Source organism: Schistocerca nitens, chromosome 9 (genome assembly GCF_023898315.1).
Source record: "Schistocerca nitens isolate TAMUIC-IGC-003100 chromosome 9, iqSchNite1.1, whole genome shotgun sequence".
Lineage (NCBI taxonomy): Eukaryota > Metazoa > Arthropoda > Insecta > Orthoptera > Acrididae > Schistocerca > Schistocerca nitens.
This window is the reverse complement of record NC_064622.1, coordinates 279731603-279757410: the sequence shown is the minus strand read 5'-3', so window position 1 is coordinate 279757410 and position 25808 is coordinate 279731603. Positions and strand designations below refer to the sequence as shown.

The following is a 25808-nucleotide window of genomic DNA, read 5'->3' as shown; positions in this document are numbered from 1 at the left end:
GCCTTTATACTGTTTGACATAATTTACGAAAACAGGGTCTTGATTGTATTTCAACTCCTTGTGCAGTTGTCTTTTCTTCCAACTGGATATTTTTATTCCAGTGGTGAGCCAATTTAGATTATTTCACACCTTTGTGTGGAATACTGTAAGTGGAAATATTTCATTAAGTACATGTTAGAAACTTTCTAGAAACCTGCTACGAACACACATTTCTAGAAACCTGTTAAATTGTACAGAGAGTGTAGTATCATCTTCTACTTGCCACTCTACCTCTTCTAATTTAGAGCAGAACTTCATGTATTTTCATTTTCTCTTGTGATTTCCATGAAGTTTACCTTGAAACCAAATTCTTGGATTAAGTCCATAAACTTTATCTAGTCATTTGTTTGATTTAATAAATTTATATTGAAAGCAGCTGCTATTAATGCCTTTTTCTTTTTCTCATTGATGACTTTCTGTAAAAGATTTTTTAATTTTGGTAGAAATAATTTTGCTATCTCTACACGTGGGATTCTATATATAGAAACAATAATAATATTTTTTGTTTCTAATTCAATTGAGCAGCTTTCAAATACTCCTTCTTCATTTAGAAAATTGAAATCGTCTTTTACTTTATACTCTACAGAGTTATTTACAAGTATGCATGAGCCCCCATGAGTACTATTTGTTCTACAAAAACTTGAGGCTACATTGAAATTTTTTAACTTATTTAAAATTATGATACTATTTTTTGTAAGCCAATGCTCATTTAAACAAACAATTTTAATATTTTTACATTCTGAGAGTAAAATTTGTAGTTCATTAATTTTATTCATGCTTTCATGTTGATGGGTTGTAACCATGCCATTTATGTTCAAGTGCATTAAAAAAGTGCTGTTTTTTGCCTAAGGTTTCAAGAATAGCTGTCTTTATAGGATTTTTACACTACCTGTTAGTGTAATCTTGTCCCTTGAGCATTAGGGAACAATGTGCAGTATTTGTAGTATATTCATTATGTAAAGAAAATTCTTGAAAATTTGTAAGTATGCTTTCCCACAATAATTTGCATCTATCTCCAAGTGTCTGCTTGTTCCGTTTTCTCAGAATCTCTATGACAATCCCATGGGTCAAACAAATGTGACCATTTGTGCTGCTCTTATCTGTATACATTCAATATCCCCTATTAGTTGTATTTGGAATATGTCCCATACACTTGAACAGTACTGTAAGATTGGTCAAATGAGTCTTCTGTAAGCAACTTCGTTGCAGACTGGTTGCATTTCCCCAGCATTCAAACAATGAACTGAAGTCTGTCACATGGTTTCAGCAAGCTTTCTGTTACAAATATAGTCTGTAAACTGCATAGTGAGTAGTGCTTGCAGTGGGGGGAAGTGGCTTTCTGTGTATGAATGATACATTTGCCATACTGGATGACTAAGAATTAAGTTCCCACTGAGCACTACAGTGCAATGTGCAGTGATTTATGATGAAGCCTACATGATGGTTCCAGTTCATATCTCTATAACAGTGGCCAAGTTTGTGTGAGGTTTGCATGTGTGAATGTGTGTTTTGACTACATCTGACAAAGGACTTAGTCCACTAGCCGATAATTTCTAAGTCTTTTATCCAATGTGCCTATCTGTCAGTCAATGCCTCTTCTACCCAGTGAGTAGAAATCGATCCATTTCATGTAATTTTTAGGTGTTTGTATGATATGAGAGATTCCAAGTGTGAATCATTGATATTGCAATCATAGGATATGTTATTATTTCTGTCTTTTTTTATGGAGTGCACAATTTTATATTTCAGAACATTTATGGCAAATTGCCCATCGTTACACCACTTTGAAACCATACCAAAATCTGACTGGATATTTGTAGAACTTTTTTTCATTATAGATAACTGCACAAACTGTGAAAAGGCTGAGGTTACTGTTAATGTTTTCTGGCCGGTCATTAATATACAACATGAACAGCAAGGGTCCCAACATGTTTCCTGGGGGATGCCTGCTGTTACCTCTACATCTGTCAATAATTCACAAATTTTGCTTGATGTCCCATATAACTGTAGTTTTGATTATAAACATACAGTCAAACAGTTTTTGGAAATCATGAAATACTGCCTTGAACTGTAGCTTTTAGGATGTTACCTGACAAAACTGCAAGTTAAGTTTTGCATAATTAATATTTTTTGGCATTTGTACTGGTTAACATGGAGGAGCTCATTCTGTTTGAGACACCTAGCTAGGTTTGAGCTCAGAATATGTTCTAAAATTTCAAGGAGAATGGACAGCAGTTTTGTGGATCACTTCAGCTACCTTTCTTGTAGATGTGTGCAGCCTGCATTTTCTTCTAACTACTGGGTAAGGTTTTTTGTTCAGAGGAACAGTGGTAGATTATGGTTAAAAGAAAGGCTAACACAGATGAAAATGAGGTATAGTGTCTGTTAAGGAGTCCATCAGGCCCTGGAGCTTTGTTCAATTTTAGTGATTTCAGAAGTTTATCAACACTATTGACATTAATATCTACACTATTCTTCTTTTCAGTGGTGCTAGAATTTATAATAATAATAATATTTATTCAACATCAAATAATCAAATACAATCCCTAGAAATAATACAGTTTCAGGACATCATACAGATTATTCTTCTGATTAGGTCAGTTAATAAATTACAAACTAAAGATTTGTTTGTATTAATAAATTTTACATTTTGATGCATTTTACATTTGGTAGTATACAATCACAATATTACAAATATTGTTGTTATCAACATTATATTAGTTGTATGTTACTTAAAACTATGAGCTTGACATACTTATGAAGCACTTTTCATACAGATATAATACTCATCTAGGGAATAAAAAGGTTTTCAATTAGAATTCTTTTTAGTTGATCTTTTAATTTGTTAGTAGTAAGGGTTGTGAGACTTTCTGGTAGGGCATTGGCTAACTTCAGCCCAGCACGAAGTGCATTTTTTTCATATAAAGCTGTTCTGTGGCTATTTACATGGTATCTGAACTTTTGCCTTGTATTGTAATGGTGCAGGTCACAGTTGAAATTTGGATTTATTGTTTTCACAAGCAATATAACTTTCAATATGTATCCACCTATAATGGTAAGCACGCCTAATTTTGGGAACAGATTCCGACATGATTCTCGAGGTTTGGCACCACAAATAATTCTGATAACTGTTTTCTGTAGTATTAATAATGTGGTTAGGTTGGCTTGAGTTGTTGCACCCCATATTTCTACAGCATAGTTTAAATTTGATGAGAATAGGGCATGATAAACAGTTTTTAGTACACACATGTCCTTACAATATTTGCTAATCATATTTATAGCAAACACATTCTTCGACAGCTTACATGCTAAGGAATCGATATGCATGTCCCATTTGAGGCTGTCCTGGATTGTAATTCCCAAGAACTTTGTCCATTTTTCCTTTTTTCTAATGTCATTTCCTATGGATAATTTCATCCTTTTGTTAAATTCCACCATTGCAGTCATTGAAGCACTTACATTTAGATGGCTTTCATTTAAATACTTGACTATTTCATTAGTTACACTGTTGCACAGCACCTCTAGACTCTCATAGTCTTTGTGTTTACACACTATTGATGTGTAATCTGCATACAATATTTTTGTACAGTTAGGAGAACAATACTGTATATCATTAACATAAATGAAGAAAATAAGGGGCCCCAAGACAGAACCATGAGGCACTCCATATTTGATATCAGTAATTTTAAATTTGTAAGACCCACTGTTTGTTTTAAGCAAGACAAATTGTTTTATATTGCTCATATACGATTTTATTAGCTCATAGCCAGTTCCTCTGATACCCAGGTTCCACAGCTTGTCAAGTAATATGGTGATGTTGACACAATCAAAAGCTTTTTCTAGATCAAGGAACACTCCAGTTACATACTCCTTGTTCTCTATGGCCGATATTATTTTGTCTATTAATTGTGCTGCTGCTACTGAAGTTGACGTGTTTTTCATAAAACCATTCTGATTTCCAGATATTAAATTGTGTTGACTCCGGAATGTCATTAGTCTAGTATAAATAACTTTCTCAACTACCTTAGAAAATGCAGGTAAGATTGAATGGGGCAGTTGTTTTCAATTGTAGATTTATCACCTTTCTTGTAAATCGGGGTTACTTGTGCTATCTTTAGACTATCTGGGAAACAACCTGATGCAATTACATCATTTACTGCTGTGACCATGGCATCAGATATGTTGTCTATGCATCTTTTCAGTGTACTGATAGACAATCCATCATAGCCTTCTGATTTTGTATTTTTTAATGACATTACTATGCTTTTGACTTCCTTGCTATTGGTTGGGGCCAAGTATATGCTTTGTTTGATTGGAATGCCCTTATATCTATGCTGAAGATTCTTAAAATGGTCATTGACATATTTTTCAACAGAAGAAAAGTATTCATTAAAAACATTTACAATCTGACATTGATATTTCATGATATGCCCTTTATGGTTTATAGTAAAATCACTTGTTGATCTGTCCTTACAATCCCTAAAGCTATTTATTACTTTCCAAACAGCTAAACCAGTGTTAGTAGAGTTTCTTAGCATTGTGGCTACATATTTACTTTTAGTTTCTAGCAAAAGATCTCTATAGTAATCCTGTTCTTAAATTCTACCTTTAGTCTATAATTATTGTTATTATTTATCATTGCATATTGGAAAACTCTAAGTTTCTCTCTTGCTGTTTTTACTTCATGATTTATCCAGTTATTTTTTTGTATTTTTTTGCAGTGATTTACTGTAAAGGTCATTTCTGGGTATGAGACATTGAAGCAATAATAAAAATCTGATGAAAAATCACTGAAAGTAATGCTGTTTTTTTCACCCCATTGTAAGCTTTCCAGCAGACTGTTGAAATCTTTAACATTGTCATCATTGGTGATTCTTTTTGTCACATATTGTTTCTCTTTTCTATTGACATAAAGATTTTCAGCTTCTATCAATACCTGTATTGTGTGGTGGTCAGAAATGGCAAGCTTCAGAACTGATGCACTGCATGTAAAGTGGGACATGTTAGTTATAATGTTATCAATGCATGATTTTACACTATTGACCTCTCTAGCGGGCTCATTTATCAGAAATGTTAAGTTAAATTGAGCTAGTATTAGCATTAGTTTTTTAGATACAGAGTCATTGGACAGCAAGTCAATGTTTATACCTCCAGTTAGTATTATGTTATCCCAGCCATTTTTATTGCAGTGTTTACTGTCAATGTCAACAAGCAGGTGATTAAGAACATCAAAGAAACTATCTAGGCTACCAGATGGAGGCCTGTATATAGGCCTATAATACTTAAGTTCTCTTTCCCCCACTTATAATTAATTGCCGCTAGTTCTATTACACCCTCAATGCTGAAAGCACTTACATCTATTACACTATAATTACTACCACTGGCTGCAAAGATAGCTACCCCACCACCACGTTTCTCTTTTCTACTGAAGGCAGAGCAAAAGATCATGGAGAGTGGCTTACATACACTAATTAGCACATCTGTGTACCAGTGTTCACTTATAACTAAAATATCAGGGTTATCAGTTGCTGTAATGGTATCCAACTCGTGCTTATTGCCAATACTTTGAAAGTTCTGCTGAATTAATTTGAAAGTGAGTTTGGATTGTTGAACACTTGATGGACGTGTCACCCTTCCAGACTGGTTGTTTTTAAGAGTACAAGGGTTCAACTGTATGATATTAGGGCCAAGATTCTCCTGCTGGACCATACAGGGAGATTTAGAGCTACCAGGATGTCCAGCAGAGTTTACAAGTTTCCCTGGCTTGTCAGCTGTAGCTGTCGCATGTGGCAAGTCCTGTTTGGGTGGGTTGTGCCATTCCATAGCAATGCACTTATTTACACTGATTTGTGTGATGTTTCATCTGATTTCATCAATAATTAATATACTCACAATCTTTTTACCTCTCTTGTTCACGTGCATACTATGAGTTGTGTGCAGGTTTCTATCTAGGTTACTGACATTTACCAAAGACACATTGTGAAATTTGTTACATATTGTTTTAAGCTGAACATTTGTTTTATGCACTTTCAAGTTCACAATAGATTGGTTCATTAGATCATGTCTCTGTGGAATGTTAACGACAATTACTGAAGTCCAGTCAACTTACCGAGTGTTGCTTTCATGTGCCTGATAGCGTCATTTGCTTCATTTTTAGCCACATCATTTGTACCACCAATGATAACAACATAATCATTTACTGAGAATGATTCACTATCTTGCACACACGGCTTCACTACAGCAGAAAGAGATGCACCAGGTTGAATGTGAGTCACAGCTGTGAAGTCATCTTGGATATTCGTGATGTTTTGAGCTATTTCGCGACCATGACTGTCTCCATATATAAGAATCCGGCCCTTCTTGTACTTCTCGCTTCTTCTACTGATAGTTTGGAACAGTTTCTTGCATACACTTTTCTGGATTACACTGTCATTTCTTTCATGGATTTCTCTGTCGTTAAATTGAACATTTTGTTTATGTTCACTCACTAGGTTAGCATTAATACATGAGTTTGGGACTTGGTGTTTTTTGAAATTGTCACTGGCAATATAGTTGGATTTTTCTTCGTAAAGAAATCTTGGAAAACAGCGTTCAGCATTTCTGCTTTTGCTTTGCTACCTTTAATTTCAGTTCCTGTTTTGTCATTGAGTGAATGGACACTAACTTTGGTACCATTGAAGGCTTTACATATGACCATAAACGCCATAAATCCTTTAGTTTTCATGAGATATCTGTCATTAATATTCTGCTACAGTAGTAGTTGACAGCACTGCACATTTCTCTCTTGACAATCGAATGTGTTTCGTTCACCATCACTCTGTCTATAGACTTTTGCTTTGTTTTGCACCTTCTATGCTGTAATCTCTGTTTTGTCAAAATTTTCTGTGGAGAGGCTGTGTACCACAGAAGGTTCCTTCCATCATGAACTTTTCTAGTTGATACCTTACTGCCACTAAATTTCAACAATGTAGGAGAAGATAGATTGCTACTTACCTTAAAGAAGACACATTAATTGGCAGACATATAGAATTAAAAGACAATTAAACTAAGCTTTCTGGCTCAAGCTGTTGGAGTTGGTGGCCATATGTGCCTGAGGTGTGCTTGCTTGTGTGTATGAATGGTGCGTGTTTCCCTTTTGCTGATGAAGGCTGTGGCAGAAAGCTTTGTGTAAGTGTCTTTTAATTGTGCCTGTCTGCAACTTAACGTCTTCTTTATGGTAAGTAGCAATCTATCTTTTCCTACATTGTTGATATTCCTACCTGGAGTTTCCATTGTTTGATTCTGTCATTACATTTCTGTATTCTATTTGTGCTTACTCAGGCTATAGCCACAACTCTGAGAAACACTGCTGCTTCCTCAGTTATATCTGGAGTCCATTCATCCTAAATATGAGGCCAGTGTCTTAACTGCTATACAACTTCACATTGTAGTTCATGTAATTGTCTGAAGCAATTGAACACCACCACAAGCTCCTTTGGAAACCTGTAAAAGTGGTTCTCATGTACCAGGTTTTGTGGGTTAACTGCAAAATAGCTCTGAATGAAAATTACATACACTGTTGGACATTGTATCTAAGGACTCGAGAAAAATGATTAAAATTTAGCTTAGTAACATATAAGCCCAAAAAACAACCTAACTCATGTTATCATGGAACAATGTGCATTTACCTTTCCTTGTTTTTTAGCGGATGAAAAGAGGGGGAGTTGACATCTTCCCACCAGTTGATGCCTTTTGTTATGTGGAAGGTTCTGCACCCAAACACTGTGTGGCAGAGGACCACCTGTATCACTGCATGGCACATGCTTCTAGTGTTTACAACTTTGCCTGGAGTCGCTGGAATCTGTTAGCTGGGAGACGTAATATGATATTACAGATGCGAGAGTATCTTGACCGTAGGAGACTAGTAAGTATGGACCTTTCCATCCACTGAAGTCACTGTTGTTACATATAACTGAACAACAATACAAATAATTTCTTGTTATCTGTGACTGTATCTTTTTGTTGAACAGTTCCAGAAATATTGGCTGTAACAAATTCATGTAATATGTTTCTTACTGAGGAATGGTAAGAGACATAATGGCTATCAGGTAAAGGTAATATTTGCTTTTAGACTGTGAACCATTTCACTTCAAATATGACAGAGAGATAATATACTGTCAGATTAAGAAAAGAAGTAATTACCAGACTTTTATCGCTGCAAGGAAAGGCAAGTTGTTGGTTAGGAAGAAAGGAAACTAGAAATTAATTTACCAATTCCCACTGTAAGAAAAGCTTAGCCACCAGGTGAAAATCTTGTGCTGTACACTATCCATATAATATCCATGCTGTCATTTGACAAACCATAATGTGAGTGAATAGTATGGTTAGTGAAACTGTTTTATGTGAACAGCAGCAATTAGAGTGCTGCAGTGAGAGAGTACTGCTGATTGAAACGTCTGAGGAGAGGCTTGATGTCATTAAATGTTTTAAAGAGATGATAATGTAATTTGAACACATAGTTGAGTTTTCTGTGGCACCTGAAAGAAGAGGTGGAAGTTACTGATGAGGTTGCTGTTGTTGTAACTAAATATGCAGCCTGTGCCCCTGGTGGTGCTAGGGCTCATGCAGTGTCACAAGAACTGTCCATTCCATAGTCAATAGTATGGAAAGCTTTGAAGTGTGTTTTACTCTGGTACCCATACAAGACAGTGCAGCAACTGAAACCTCATGATTGACAGCAACATTTTGACTTTGTTCTGGCATGGACCAAAATTGGTGACTTGTGGCTGGATGATGTTCTATGGAATCAAAGGCACGTTTTATACTGTAGGGTGTAGTGGGTACTGTTAATTCACCTATTGCACATGGGGAGCCACTGCACTCACCTTATGTGATTGTGCACTGTGGATTCACAAGTGCCTTTATTCTTGATTCATTTTTCTTTGAAGGGAATAGACACAGGTCAAGGGTACCATGATGTCTGTATGTTACTGAGACATTTCCACTGGGCATCTGATCCTTCTTTGGAGGAGCACAACTGCATGGAAATCACTGTTTTCATGCAAGATGGGGACACACTTCATGCCACTCATGCAGTGGAAGTTCTGCTTAATGCTACCTTCCATGAACATGTTATTCCCAGAGATTTTCCAGATGCATGACCTGCAAGATTACCTGATCTGAATCCATTGAAAATCGAAATAAAATAATGACAATATTGTGAGAAGGATAGATTGCTACTCACCATATAGCAGTTACAGATGTTCTTGTTGTTGTGGTCTTCAGTTGAGAGACTGCTGTGATGCAGCCCTCCATGTTTATCCTGTGCAAGCTTCTTCCTATCCAAGTAACTACTGCAACCCACATCCTTCTGAATCTGCTTCGTGTATTCATCTCTTAGTCTCCCTCTACAATTTTTACCCTCCACGCTATATTGGTGATCCCTTGATGCCTCAGAACATATCCCATCAACCAATCTCTTCTTCTAGTCAAGTTGTGCCACAAATTCCTCTTCTCCCTGATTCTGTTCAGTACCTCCTAATTAGTCACGTGATCTACCCACCTAATCTTCAACATTATTCTGTAATGCCACATTTTCAAAGTTTCTATTCTCTTCTTGTCCAAACTAATTATCATCCATGTTTCACTTCCATACATGGCTACACTCCATATAAATACTTTCAGAAAAGACTTTCTGATGCTTAAATCTATACTCGATGTTAACAAATTTCTCTTTTTCAGAAATGCTTTCCTTGCCATTGCCAGCCTACATTTGATATCCTCTCTACTTTGACCATCATCATTTGTTTTTCTCCTCAAATAGCAAAACTCATCTACTACTTTAAGTGTCCCATTTCCTAATCTAATTCCCTCAGCATCACCTGACTTAATTTGACTACATTCAGTTATCCTCATTTTGCTTTTGTTGATGTTCATCTTATATCATCCTTTCAAGACACTGTCCATTCCATTCAACTGCTCTTCCAGGTTCTTTGTTGTCTCTGACAGAATTACAATACCACTGGCAAACTTCAAAGTTTTTATTTCTTCTCCAAGAATTTTAATTCTTACTCTAAATTTTTCTTTTGTTTCCTTTATTACTTGCTCAATATATAGATTGAATAACATAGGGGATTGGTTACAGCCTGTCTCTCTCCCTTTCCAACCACTGCTTATTTTTCATGCCCCACAATTCTTACAACTGCTATCTGGTTTCTGTACAAATTGTAAATAGCCTTTTGTTCCCTGTATTTTATCCCTGCCACCTTCAGAATTTGAAAGAGAGTATTCCAATCAACATTGTCAAAAGCCTCCTCAAAGTCTACAAATGCTAGAAATGTAGATATGCCTCTCGTTAATCTATCTTGTACGATGAGTCGTAGGGTCAGTATTGCCTCATGTGTTCCAACATTTCTATGGAATCCAAACTGATCCTCCCCAAGGTCAGCTTCTACCAGTTTTTCCATTCATCTTTAAAGAATTCGTGTTAGTATTTTGCAGCTGTGACTTACGAAACTGATAGTTCAGTAATTTTCACACCTGTCAACACCTGCTTTCTTTCAGATTCGAATTATTATATTCTTCTTGAAGTCTGAGGGTATTTTGCCTGTCTCATACATCTTGCTCACCAGATGGTAGAGTTTTGTCAGTGCTGGTTCTCCCAAGCCTATCAGTGGTTCTAATAGAATGTTGTCTACTACTGGGGCCTTGTTTTGACTTAGGTCTTTCAGTGGTCTATCAAATTCTTTATGCAGTATCATATGTCCCATTTCCTCTTCCTCTACATCCTCTTCCATTTCCATAATATCGCCCTCAAATACATCATCCTTGAACAGACCCTCTATATATTCCTTTCACCTTTCTGCTTTCCCTTCTTGGCTTAGAACTGGTTTTACATTTGAGCTCTTGATATTCATACAAGTGGTTCTCTTTTCTCCAAAGGTCTCTTTAATATTCCGGTAGGCAGTATCTATCTTAGCCCTAGTGATATATGCCTCTACATCCTTAAATTTGTCCTCTAGCCATCCTTGCTTAGCCATTTTGCACATCCTGTTGATCTCATTTTTGAGAAGTTTGTAATCCTTTTTGCCTGCTTCATTTAATGCATTTTTATATTTTCTCTTTTCATCAATTAAATTCAATGTCTCTTCTGTTACCCAATGATTTCTACTAGCCCTTGTCCTTTTACCTACCTGATCCTCTGCTGCCTTTACTATTTCATCCCTCAAAGCTAACCATTCTTCTTTTACTGTATTTTGTTTCACTGTTCTTATCAATCATTCCTTAATGCTCTCTCTCTCAAACACTCTACAACCTCTGGTTCTTACAGTTTATCCAGATCCCATATCCTTAAATTCCCACATTTTTGCAGTTTCTTCAGTTTTAATCAACAGTTCATTACCAGTAGATTGTGGTCAGAGTCCACATCTGCCCCTGGAAATGTCTTACAATTTAAAACCTGGTTCTTAAATCTCTGTCTTACCATTACATAACCTATCTGAAACATTACAGTGTCTCCAGGCCTCTTCCACATATACAGCCTTCTTTCATGATTTTTAAACCAAGTGTTAGCTATGATTAAGTTATGCTCTGTGCAAAATTCTACCAGGCGGCTTCCTCTTTCATTCCTTACTCCCATTCCATATTCACCTACAACTTTTCCTTCTCTTCCTTTTCCTACTATTGAATTCCAGTCCCCCATGACTATTAAATTTTCGTCTCCCTTCACTATCTGAACAATTTCTTTTAACACATGATATACATTTCTTCAATCTCTTTGTTGTCTGCAGAGCTAGTTGGCATATAAACTTGTACTACTGTGGTAGGTGTGGGCTTTGTGTCTATCTCGGCTACAATAATGCATTCTTAGTAGTTTACCCGAACTCCTATTTTTTTATTCATTACTAAACCTACTCCTGCATTACCCCTATTTGATCTTGTATTTATAGCCCTACATTCACCTGACCAGAAGTCTTGTTCCTCCTGCCACTGAACTTTACTAATTCCCGCTAGTTTTCAATCTCCTGAAAATGATGTTCTCCTGAGTAGTCCCCACCCAAGGATCTGAATGGGGGACTATTTTACCTCTGGAATATTTTACCCAAGAGGACGTCACCATCATTTAACCAGACAATAAAGCTGCATGCCCTCAGGAAAAATTACAGCTGTAGTTTCCCCTTGCTTTCAGCCATTTGCAGTACTAGCACATCAAGGCCGGTTTGGTTAATGTTACAAGGCCAGATCAGTCAATAATCCAGACTGTTGCCCCTGCAACTACTGAAAAGGCTACTGCCCATCTTCAGGAACCACATGTTTGTCTGGCCTCTCAACAGATACTCCTCCGTTGTGGTTGCACCTACAGTATGGCTATCTGTATCACTGAGGCATGCAAGCCTCCCCACCAGTGGCAAGGTCCATGGTTCATGGGGGAACAATGCAGATAGGCACAAGAAAAAAACAGTCAAATAAGTAGCTTTTGGGCAGAGAGGCCTTCCTCTGAATTAGACATTTACACACACACACACACACACACACACACGCTAATGCAAATCTAGCTGACACACACACAACCACAGACTATGGCTGTTGAGACTGTGCTCATTTCTCATGTGTGTTTGAATATTGTTTGCATTAGAGAGAGAGAGAGAGAGAGAGAGAGAGAGAGAGAGAGAGAGAGAGAGAGAGAGAGAGAGTGTAATTTGAATGGAGGCCTTTCTGTCCAAAAGCTTAGTTGTTTGACTGTCTTTTTGTTGAGCTTATCTACAATTCAAAATCTCCACTGTATGGTGAATAGCAATAATACTTATCTGAATCTATGTTACTTTTGGCTCTAAGGATTTCTAAAAGAATGTATTTACCAAGAACACTTTACAGGGACACATTTGGTCTCTTCCTAATCTTATGCCCAGTGTACTGTGCTCAAATTCCACTGCAACTGCTGTGAGCAACTGTTGATTATGTTGTTTTGCGTATGTAGCACCTCATAACATCTCTGGTGCTCATATTGAACAAATTGTGTAAGTGGTAGTTAATAATAAAATCAATATTATACCTTTCTCACGTGTCTGACCATTTCTTAATTCATTACATTTGGAAACATTTCTATATGTCATTCTTGCATTCACAGCATTAGATTTGCACAAGGTAGCCAAAATTGGGACTAACTTTTTCCAGTGTAAATCAGTTGCATATTAACACATTAGACTATCTACCAAGTTTTGCTGCCACATGATAAGCCCACACAGGACGTCTATGACTAGCTTCACTTTAATTATAACCACCTAGTATATGATATTTATAATCATATTATTTACTTATAACATAAAACTCATCATTAAAGAAGATTATGTTGGCATAAACGATCTGTCAGAAAACGTCATGTAATATATGGTGAAGACAGAGAAAGCTGAGGTGCTATATATAATGTGCAAATATTGTCACCTAGAATCCAGAATGAAGCACAATTACAAGAACAGTTTTGTCAACAAGAAATAACATTTCACTCTGAAAGCATGTTTATTGACCATATATAAAAGTGCAGATAAATCTGAAATACTGGCACAGCAGAGAGTATTCATACTTATGTATACATAGAATATAGTACCAAGTTTTAGTATTTTATACATTAATCCTTGAACATTTCAGAAGTGACAAATGTTAATTATAAATAATTGCTGGAAATGGGGTTCGAACCAATTAGCTGATATTGCCAGCCAGCAATCACAATAACGGCAGATGATGCACAGCACACAGCATTGCTCTCCCTCCTCCACTGTTTGGAATGGACCATGTCTTCCTAGGTCAGGAGTTGTCAGTGACCCTTGGTAGATGGATTATTGTGTTCTGGCCATGTTGTCACATCCTTATCACCATGGTGATGTTCAAGTGGAGGTACTTCCAACTAGCCATCACAATTGATGAACAAGTCTTCATGTTCCTTATATCTGAAGCTCTTATTGTCACTGTCTGGATTAGGCATGCTATAGGGCTTCATGGAAAATGACATCAATAACATGTCTGCATTTTTGTCTCTTCAGTTGTATGATGTAGGTTTTTTTTCCCTCTATATTAGATAAAAACGAAGTCAAAATTTTAGTTGAAAAATATTAATTACTTGCAATATTCACTCATAATACTGTGATACTTGCAAAATTATAAAAAAGTTTTGGAGCAGGAAACTATAATCTGTTGAATCAAAGGGGACGATGATTGTTGGTCATATTCATATATCTTCCTGTTTGCCACAGGTGTCCTGACATGACTTCTTTTTATTATTGTATATTCCTATGCGTCTGCAAGTATTTTGCTTTATAAAATATTATGTAATAACTCCATTTTTTTAACATTCTTCATTTATGCTCTTTGTAACACACAAACTAAACTCAAACTCACTGATTACATGAGCCTTCATTTTTGACCCCAAGACAGAGAAGACTTCCCTCATTGTTGCAGCTATGATCACCTTTAATTGACAATCAACAAAAGGTTAAGGCTTATGATATAATTACAGTTACATAATACAAATGATTTTGCCACAAGATACATGTTCAACTGTACTTGACATTTTAAATTAATGTGATTATAGTGATGATATTTTATCAACACTTTCTTTTTTTATAAAATTGCCAGACTTTTCTCATACAACATATTTTAGAATTTTTTCTTATTTACTTTGGGTTTTGATATTTGGCCAACAAAATAGTATTTTAATCAATTTTGTAATAGCCCCTCCTTCTGCACAGGTATAAACATGCCTAGCAAATTTCATGGATTGTAGTACAGACCAGTGTATGGCGAATAACATTTAAAGTCCTTATCTTGGGTGTCAATGATCTGTGTGCCAGTTGCCTTGCTTTTCCAGTTCTGATAATAAGCTGTTTGATGTAATCATCTTCAGCATCATCAGATTTAAATGAAACAACATACCCATTGTTGTTTCTGCCTCCTGACTATGGCTGAGAACAAACAAAGTCAAAACTTTAATGCCTTGTTTTGCTGTGTTGTATGCAAATGTTGTGACAGGTAGTACCATAACCTTCTCTCTTTGTTTGATTTTCAAACACATTAGGACCATATCTGCCAACAGCTTATTAAAACATTCCATAAGACCATTTGTCTGTGTAAGGTTGGCAGTTGTCATATTGTGGATGATATTGCATTGTGAAATCAATGCTTCACAATTGCAAAATATGTATCGGAATTAGATATACATCCTAAACTCCTTCCCTCCCCCTTCCCCTCTCTTTCCATCTCCTCCAGCCCCTATTTCTGTCCATCTTCTCCCCCCCCCTCCCCCAGGTCCGTTTCCCCCACACTCTCCACTCCTCCACACTCCCCCCCCCCCCCCCTCTTTCTCTGACTTTGAGCCATCTTTATTTTTATTTCAAAAAAAATATTTATTGGAGTTTGAAATCACTTAAAATGAATGGGTAAATCAGTTGGGATCATTGGTACATGCAATAGGAGAGAGATCTCTACAGTAGCTAGATCTGTGAGGATAATAGCTTCAGTGACAGTATTTCACATATTTTAAATCTGTGAGTGGATAGGTTAGAAAGTTCCAGACAATTCAGATTCCATAGTATTATTCTAACCTAAGCCAATAAGCCATAAATACAGCTTTCTTATTTTCTCTAAAACTAAAGGTGAGGAAGAAAACAAAACAGCACATAGCTGTGTGTACATTTTTTCTTTAAAATTATGTGTAAGGTGAAACAATATATATGGGATAAACAATTTCTATTAAGGTTCACATGCCCTGCTATCATATTTAAAACTGACTGGAAGAAAGGAAACAAAACCATATTTAAAGAAATATGTAGTCCATGTCCATCTGAATGTTAACTAGAGCATCTGTAAGATGATGTAACTTACCAAACGAAAGGGTTGGTATGTTGACAGAGACACTAACAAACACAAACACACACAAAATTCAAGCTTTCGCAACCCACGGTTGCTACATCAGGAAAGAGGGAAGGCGAGGGAAAGATGAAAGGATGTGGTTTTTAAGGGATAGGGTAAGGAGTCATTCCAATCCAAGGAGTGGAAAGACTTACCTTAGGGGGAAAAAAGGACAGGTATACACTCGCACACACACACACACATATTCATCCGCACATATACAGGCAAATATGTCTGCTTGTGTCTGTATATGTGTGGATGGATATGTGTGTGTGTGCGTGAGTGTATACCCGTCCTTTTCTCCCCCTAAGGTAAGTCTTTCCGCTCCCGGGATTGGAATGACTCCTTACCCACATATCCATCCGCACATACACAGACACAAGCAGACATTTGTAAACGCAAAAAGTTTGGGCAGAGATGTCAGTCGAGGCGGAAGTAGAGGCAAAGATGTTGTTGAAAGACAGGTGAGGTATGAGCGGCGGCAAATTGAAATTAGCGGAGATTGAGGCCTGGCAGATAACAAGAAGAGAGAATATACTGAAGGGCAAGTTCCCATCTCCGGAGTTCTGACAGGTTGGTGTTAGTGGGAAGTATCCAGATAACCCGGATAGTGTAACACTGTGCCAAGATGTGCTGGCCGTGCACCAAGGCATGTTTAGCCACAGGGTGATCCTCATTACCAACAAACACTGTCTGCCAGTGTCCATTCATGCGAATGGACAGTTTGTTGCTGGTCATTCCCACATAGAAAGCTTCACAGTGTAGGCAGGTCAGTTGGTAAATCACGTCGGTGCTTTCACACGTGGCTCTGCCTTTGATCGTGTACACCTTCCTGGTTACAGGACTGGAGTAGGTGGTGGTGGGAGGGTGCATGGGACAGGTTTTACTCCGGGGGCGGTTACAAGGGTAGGAGCCAGAGGGTAGGGAAGGTGGTTTGGGGATTTCATAGGGATGAACTAAGAGGTTACGAAGGCCCCTCTCGTACACCAACCTATTCATGGGTCGCTTAGAGGAAGCCTTCTTGGTTACCCAGGCCTGCAAACCCAAAGTTTGGTACAGATTTATTGATGACATCTTCATGATCTGGACTCACAGTGAAGAAGAACTCCAGAATTTCCTCTGTGAGTCCAGATCATGACGTGATTTACCAACTGACCTGCCTACACTGTGAAGCTTTCTATGTGGGAATGACCAGCAACAAACTGTCCATTCACATGAATGGACACTGGCAGACAGTGTTTGTTGGTAATGAGGATCACCCTGTGGCTAAACATGCCTTGGTGCACGGCCAGCACATCTTGGCACAGTGTTACACTATCCGGGTTATCTGGATACTTCCCACTAACACCAACCTGTCAGAACTCCGGAGATGGGAACTTGCCCTTCAGTATATTCTCTCTTCTCGTTATCCGCCAGGCCTCAATCTCCACTAATTTCAATTTGCCGCCGCTCATACCTCACCTGTCTTTCAACAACATCTTTGCCTCTACTTCCGCCTCGACTGACATCTCTGCCCAAACTCTTTGCCTTTACAAATGTCTACTTGTGTCTGTGTATGGGCGGATGGATATGTGTGTGTGTGCGAGTGTATACCTGTCCTTTTTCCCCCCAAGGTAAGTCTTTCTGCTCCCGGGATTGGAATGACTCCTTACCCTCTCCCTTAAAACCCACATCCTTTCGTCTTTCCCTCTCCTTCCCTCTTTCCTGATGAAGCAACAGTTTGTTGCGAAGTGCTGGCAGGTCGATAGACACACAAACAAACACAAACATACACACAAAATTCTAGCTTTCACAACCAACAGTTGCTTCGTCAGGAAAGAGGGGAGGAAAGGGAAAGTCGAAAGGATGTGGGTTGTAAGGGAGAGGGTAAGGAGTCATTCCAATCCCGGGAGTGGAAAGACTTACCTTAGGGGGGAAAAAGGACGGGTATACACTCGCACACACACACAAATCCATCAACACATATACAGACACAAGCAGACATATTCAAAGACGAAGAGTTTGGGCAGAGATTATTAGAAACAATATTTCCTCTTTATATATTATTTATATATCTCAGTAAAAATTTGAAGTAAATTGGTCAAGTACTTTTCAAGATTTTTGGTGATGATGTTAAACAATGATTTGTCTTTATATAGAAGTAAGATAAATTGGACAGAAATCAAAATGTTATCATAGGCTGTAGGGAGCACACGTAATTTGAAGTTGTGGCCATCCAGAATCACCTAGTCCAGCCATCATTATGAACTGTAGCCATCACAATAAGACACAATCATATTCACTAACAGCTGCGTAAGCCCTCCATTGCCTCTCAGGCATCACCCCTGCCTCCGATTATACAGCAGAATGGCACCCACGCTCATGCTCATCCAGTGCTGCAACTACAACCCACAAGGAGTGATCATGTGGAGATTTAGGTACACACCACACTCAGCTATGACCTCCTCTCTTACACAGGTAATTGGAAGTAGGGAGACAGGCCTCAGCACTGGCCTCCCAAAATAAGTGGCCAAGTGCCACCCACAATATTGCCTATAAATGGCACGGGTGTCAGTACCATACTTGTCTCCCCCCCACCCCCCCTCCCCACCCCCCACCCAAGATGCAGACTGTTGACTTGGATGTCAGGCAAAGCAGTGACCAGACCACTTCCAGCCTGACAAAATACTGGCTAATGGGGGGAGATATTGTATACTCATCTGGCAATGATGAAGATGCAGACATGTTTGATCTGCCACCAGATGAGGATATTGATATGACCCAAATAAAGCATATTGCTGGGAGGTAGAGCCTTATTGAGGCTATGCCCAGTTGTAGAAGCTACTGCTGAAAATGATTGTATTGGGCAAACCAGCCAGCCTATAAAGTCCAGCACAGTGTACACTATAGCAGATGACTCCACTTTATGAAGCTGTTTGGAATGCACCGCACTTACAGCCTCATTGTATACTTAGATTTTGCTTTAGATTTCTCTTTAGATGGCTAACACTGTAATGTTGGTGGACTTTATTGTGTTTATAGAATGACTGACTTGCAGCTTCCCTTTTGAAGTCATGCATCCCTGTCTCCTGGTACAAACTCTGAATGTAATCCTTACATTCTGCATCTAATCCATCAGGCTTTAGTGGGTGTAGACTAGCACATACTTTTGCAGAACTTTCATTCAGCACATGTAATGGACAGTTTTTGTTTGTATCTTGTGGGATACAGAAATTATACAAAGGAAGTGAATCACTGACCATTATGATGCAATATGGCTTTCACATAAATATTCACAAGTTGCTCTGTGGAATGCAGCACAAAACAGTATATGGGTTTAAAATAGAACCATTGATAATGTTGATGGAAATATTTGAGATTCAAAACAAAAATTTGTCCAGCTTAAACTATGACTGAATTTTTGTTGGAATTCAAGAGTAACCTGGAGGCATAAGCAATTCTTCTTTCATCACCTTCTGCATGTTTGACATTCAGGTCTGGTACTTTAGACCATCTGAGTTCAATATCAAGAGACAGTATCAACCTCCATATCTCACCTCTAACAATTTTCTGTGTTACTGATGTGTGCTGCTGAAGGTCTGTGTTACCGATGTGTAGTGCTGAAGGTCTTCCATGAAATTTAGCTATTCAGTTAGTTATATTCATATTTTGTCAATCATAATTTCAATCTCTGCCTATGATATGGAACAAGTCAATTTTACATTTACATTTCCATGTGCTGAAGTTACTCCATTAGGTTTTATAATAATACTTGCATTATCAGCAAAAATATATTTCTCGTTATTGAGTTATGATGGAATATCATCCATATATAACAAGAACAAGAGTGGATCCAATATCAACACCTGTGATATACCCTTGATGGTTAATCCCCATGCTGAAGATACTGTTTTATTGTGCACACTCCCTGTGCTTCTTAATACAACACTCTGCAAAATCTTAATAATACAATACAAAAATCTGTTACCTACAACACCTCTGATAGCATTATGTTTCAGCTTCAATAGGAGAACACTTCGAACTGCATGATCAAATGCTTTTCACCAGTCACATCACAGAAAATTCATGAACTGAAAAGCAACACATTCTGTGATATGGGTCTTGAAAATATAATGTTTTCCCACACCTTCAAGGAGAACACAACTAGCAAGATAGGTCATACTAATTAATATACACTACTGGTCATTAAAATTGCTACACCACAAAGATGATGTGCTGCAGATGTGAAATTTAACTGACAAGAAGAAGATGCTGTGATATGCAAATGATTAGCTTTTCAGAGCATTCACACAAGTTTGGTGCCGGTGGCGACACCTACAACATGCTGACATGAGGAAAGTTTCCAACCGATTTCTCATACACAAACAGCAGTTGACCGATGTTGCCTGGTGAAACGTTGTTGTGATGCCTCGTGTAAGGAGGAGAAATGCGTACCATCATGTTTCCGACTTTGATAAAGGTTGCATTGTAGCCTATCGCAACTGTGGTTTATCATATTGCGACACTGTTGCTTGCGTTGGTCGAGATCCAATACTGTTAGCAGAACATGTAATCGGTGGGTTCAGGAGGGTAATATGGAACGCCAAGCTGGATCACAATGGCCTTGTTTCACTAGCAGTCGAGATGACAGGCATCTTATCCGCATGGCTGTAACGGATCGTGCACCCACTCTCGATCCCTGAGTCAACAGATGGGGCTGTTTGCAAGACAACAACCATCTGCACAAACAGTTCGATGACATTTGCAGCAGCATGGATTATCAGCTCAGAGACCATGGCTGTGGTTACCCTTGATGCTGCATCACAGACAGGAGCGCCTACGATGGTGTACTCAACAACGAACCTGGGTGCACAAATGGTAAAACGTCATTTTTTTGGATGAATCCAGGTTCTGTTTACAGCATCATGATGGTTGCATCTGTTTTTGGTGACATTGCGGTGAGCGCACATTGGAAGTGTGTATTCGTCATCGCCATACTGGCGTATCACCCGGCATGATGGTATGGGGTGCCATTGGTTACATGTCTCGGTCACCTCTTGTTCACATCAACGGCACTTTGAACAGTGGATGTTACATTTCAGATGTGTTACGACCCATGGCTCTATACTTCATTTGATCCCTGCGAAACCCTACATTTCAGCAGGATAATGCACGACCGCATGTTGCAGGTCCTGTACTGGCCTTTCTGGATTCAGAAAATGTTCGACTGCTGCCCTGGACAGCACATTCTCCAGATCTCTCACCAATTGAAAATGTCTGGTCAATGGTGGCCGAGCAACTGGCTCACCACAATATGCTAATCACTACTGTTGATGAACTGTGGTATCGTGTTGGAGCTGCATGGGCAGCTTTACCTGTACATGCCGTCCGAGCTCTGTTTGACTCAATTCCCAGGCATATCAAGGACATTATTACTCCCAGAGATGGTTGTTCTGGGTACTGGTTTCTCAGTATCTATGCACCCAAATTGGGTGAAAATGTAATCACATGTCAGTTCTAGTATAATATATTTGTCCAGTGAGTACCCGTTTATCATCTGCATTTCTTCTTGGTGTAGCAATTTTAATGGCCAGTAGTGTATGTACTTTCTCCAAAGATCTCTTTAATTTTCCTGTAAGTGACAATTATCTTTCCTCTGGTCATGCATGCTCCTACAGCCATGCATTTATCCTCTAGCCATTCCTACTTAGCTAGTTCACATTCTTTGTCAAATTCATTTTTTTTTTTACCATCTGCATTTCCTTTTTATTTAATGTATTTTCATATCTTCTCCTTTCATCAATCATATTCAATTGTCCTGTGTAAATTATGGGCACTTCATACTTAAAGCACGTTTATGTAGCATGCGTGAATGTACAGATGAAGTTGAACTGTCTGCCTCATCGGAAAATGTTCCTGTTTTCACAGACATAGAATGTTATAGAAAATAACAATGTTCCAAAAATAAGTAAGTCCCAGAACCTTCCAGATATAATGAAGCTTAAGCAACAAATAATTTCAGGATATTGGAATCAAATCAGCAACCAACACATCACCAGCCAGTGATTATAACCATTACACCCTAGTGGTAACATGTCACCAGCCAGTGACTGTAACCATTACACCACAGTGGATGACCACAGCATGAGGCAATATAAAGATGAGCAATACATTGACATGCATGGAAGGAAGAAATCAGAGGCATCTCCCTGAATAAAGTAACACAAAAAATCTCAAGAGGGGCACAAAAATATTTTGTGTGTGTTTAGATTGAAGAACAAGAATGAGGAGGTGAATATAGCAGTAATCATGTGAATTATTGGTGGCAAGCACCAGAAAATGAATGAAGAAGTGAAAAGAATGTGAATGAATGAATAATACAAATAAAAATGGAAATGGTAATATTGCATAAGAGAGAAAAAGTATAAATTAAACATGAGACCGGAGTGAATGTGAGGTCAACATATATACAGACCCAACTGCATAAATTTTGATAGCTATGGCCTCCTTCATCAGGAAGGCAGGAGAAACAGTATCAGCAGTTGTAGAGAAAGTGTACAATCCATCCTGGCCATAATTATAAATATTTTGTGATGCTTTTCCATATTGAATGAAGAGAAATGATCAGAAGTTTATTTATTCAATTATTTATCCAGAAAATCATGTTCTTGATAAGGGGTGCATCTTAATGAAATTCTAAAAAAGCACAGACCTTTCTGTTACAATAATTTTACATACAGTTTTGCATGTTCTGTAAAGAATATAGTAGGCTATAAATGCCGCATAAGGATTAATTTTAAGTTGAATATTATTATATTTTATATAAAATGTTCTCTATAATCACATCAATTAAATGAAAGAAATATAAGAGTTAACTGTAAGTGAAGCATCACTGTAAGCAAGACGTGAATTATGTTTGTCATGAATTGATCTCCAGATATTCAACAATTGAATAAAAGCAATGCTGGAGCAGTGTGCTTGAATTGAATTGAATTGAATTTTATTTGATCCTGTAAGATTACAATGTGCACAGTAAATGTACGTGTAATATAGGACATGTCAAAGTATTAAAATTCTTTATCACTTATTTTCCTACACCTTTAGCTTACATTTTTACATCACTGATAATGAGTAACAATATATACAAATTTAATGGCATAAGTATTCTGCAACACTGTAAAACTCTTTTTCAATGAGATAGTCTTTAAGTTTCTTTGCAAAGTCATTGTGAAGTACACTATCTTGCAGGGTTTTGGGCAGACTTCTTAGTAGTCTTATACCAGAGTACTTGGGTCCTTTTTCTAGCATTGCCAGTCGGTGGGGTATGCTCCGTACTTCATTCTTCTTTCTTGTATTGTGGGTGTGTACACTAGCATTTGTAATCCAGTCCTCACTACCTTTTGTGATGTACATTATTGTTTTGTATATATACAACGATGAAAAAGTTAAGATACCTAAATTATTGAAACAGTTTCTGCATGTTTCAGAGGTCTTTCTTCGTAAAATGGTCCTAATTGCTTTTTTTTGTAATGTGAACACTCGTTTGTCTCTTGTTTGTTTGAGTTTCCCCACACAGTCACTCCATACTGTAAGTATGGTTCGAAAAGTCCATGATACACTGTACACAGAAGGTTCTTGTCTGAATACTGTGATAGTTGCATCATTAAGAATATGACAGAGCTCAGTTTCTTACAGACATTATTAATATGTTTTTTCCATTTCAGTTCATTATCCACAAGAATACCTAAGAATCTAGCAGATTCTACTTCTTCCAGCCTTGTTCCATCAACCTCTAAATCTATATCTACAGCCTTTTCCTTGTTTTTAAACACTGCATACATAGTCTTTTTTAGATTTATAACCAGTTCATTTTCCAACAGCCACTGAGCTGTGACATTTGCAGATATGTATGCTCTTCTCTCAAGCTGTTCCATATTTTGGTCACTATTTAGTATTGTCATGTCGTCAGCATACAATATTTTCTTTTCTTCCTCCTCAACACCTATATCATTAACAAATACATTAAATAACAATGGCCCCATTACCGAACCCTGCGGCACTCCATATTTGATGGATTTGGTTTCTGATTGGTACGAGTTTCCTAATGATACATACTGCTTGCGGTTGCACAAGTATGATTTTATCCATTCACCTGGTTGCCCCCGAATGCCATAGTTGCTTAATTTTTGTATCAGCATTTCATGGTCAATTGTGTCAAAAGCCTTTGAAAGATCCAGAAACATTGCAGAGACAACCTTTTTCTCATCTAAGGACTGTAAAATGTATTCTGTTAGACTGACAATTGCTGATTCTGTAGATTTACCCTTTCTGAAACCATGTTGTGAGGTCATGAGAATGTTATGTTTGTCCAAATAGTTAACTAATCTGGTATACATAAGCATTTCTAGGATTTTTGAGAAACCTGATATCAGTGAAACTGGTCTGTAGTTGTTGGGATCATCCTTACACCCTTTCTTGTACACTAGCACTACCTTCGTTATCTTCAGTTTTTCTGGAAAAATTGCATCTCTGAAAGAACAGTTTGCTATGTTCAGCAGTGGTGTTATTATCTCCTCACATACCAGCTTTATTACATGATTTGATATTTCATCATCACCAGCTGATTTCTTGGACTTCAGTTTCTGTATATTTTTCCGCAATTCATCTCCCGTGACTGGTCTTAAGAACATAGTACTGCATGATCTTTTTGGTACCTTAATACCCTTCTGTTTTTGACTATTTCTTTCCAATTTTAGGTTTTCTACTACACTGATATAGTTATTATTCAGTATGTTTGCTATTTCCATACCATCTGTGACCACTGTGTTGTCTACTTTAATTGACCTAATACCTTCTTCTTTGTTTGACCCATCTTTTTCCTTTCTTTCAGCATTGATTGCATTCCAAGCTGCCTTTGCCTTGTTTTTTGAGTTCGCTATAGTGGTGTCAATTGCTCTTGCTTTCGCTTCTCTTATTGTTTTTCTATACTTCTTTTTTAACATTTTATAGTTTTCAGCTTCGCCCATCCGTCTCACGTCCTGAAGCTTCCTTCGCTGTTCTAGTATTTCACTCGTAATCCACTGTGCTTGATCTTGATGCCTTTCTTGTCTCTTTACTTTGGGAAATGCTACATTAAAATGGTACTTAATTGTTGAAATAAATGCATCATATTTTTCATTTACACTCTGGGCCTGTAGGGTTTCATTCCAGGTTTCCTTACTTAACATTGTTCTAAAGATGTTGATATTTTGTTCACTGATGATCCTAATTTCTTTGGTTGTTTGTTTTGGTTCTGATACTGTGTCATTACTTCTGCAAAAGCTGATTAGTTGTCCATGATGATGAGATATTTCTGTCTGAACTACATGTGACTCATAGTTACACATATTAGTAATTATGTTGTCAATAATTGTCTCACTTTGTGAAGTCACTCTTGTTGGTGCAGTTATTGTCACTTTCATGTTATGCTGTATTAACAATTCTTCAAAATCCTGTCTTATTTTTGTGTCTTTTCCCATGTCAATGTTGAAGTCTCCACGTATAATAAGATTTCTCTTCATATTCATTCTCAATAAGCTAGCAACTTTTTTTAGAAAGATGCTAATATTGCCACATGGTGACCTGTACACACAAAACACTCTAAAATCCTCTGCCACTATATCAGTAACTTCAAAGTCTTTTTCTCTAGCTATGGGAAATTTAGCAGCTTCACTGTTTACATTCTTTGATAGAGTACCTGTTTTAATATATATACAAACGCCACCACCCTTATATTTAGATCTGCAGAAGTAACTAGATAGTTTGTAGTTCTTTATTGCCACATTATGTATTTTACTTTCAGTTAGTCCATGTTCACTTATGCATAATATGTCTGGTCTTACTTCACTCAGGAGTACTTCTGCTTCTAATTT

General features: G+C 37.6%; 1 protein-coding gene across 1 annotated transcript in view; it reads left to right on the top strand.

The window, feature by feature from the left end:
- The window catches only part of LOC126203195 (dynein axonemal intermediate chain 7-like), a 764826-nt gene that overhangs the window by 726144 nt on the left and 12874 nt on the right, over window positions 1–25808 (top strand). The window contains exon 14 of the mRNA XM_049937439.1: window positions 7724–7942. Within this exon, the coding sequence (XP_049793396.1) occupies window positions 7724–7942 (219 nt within the window). The remainder of the gene's footprint in view (window positions 1–7723; window positions 7943–25808) is intronic.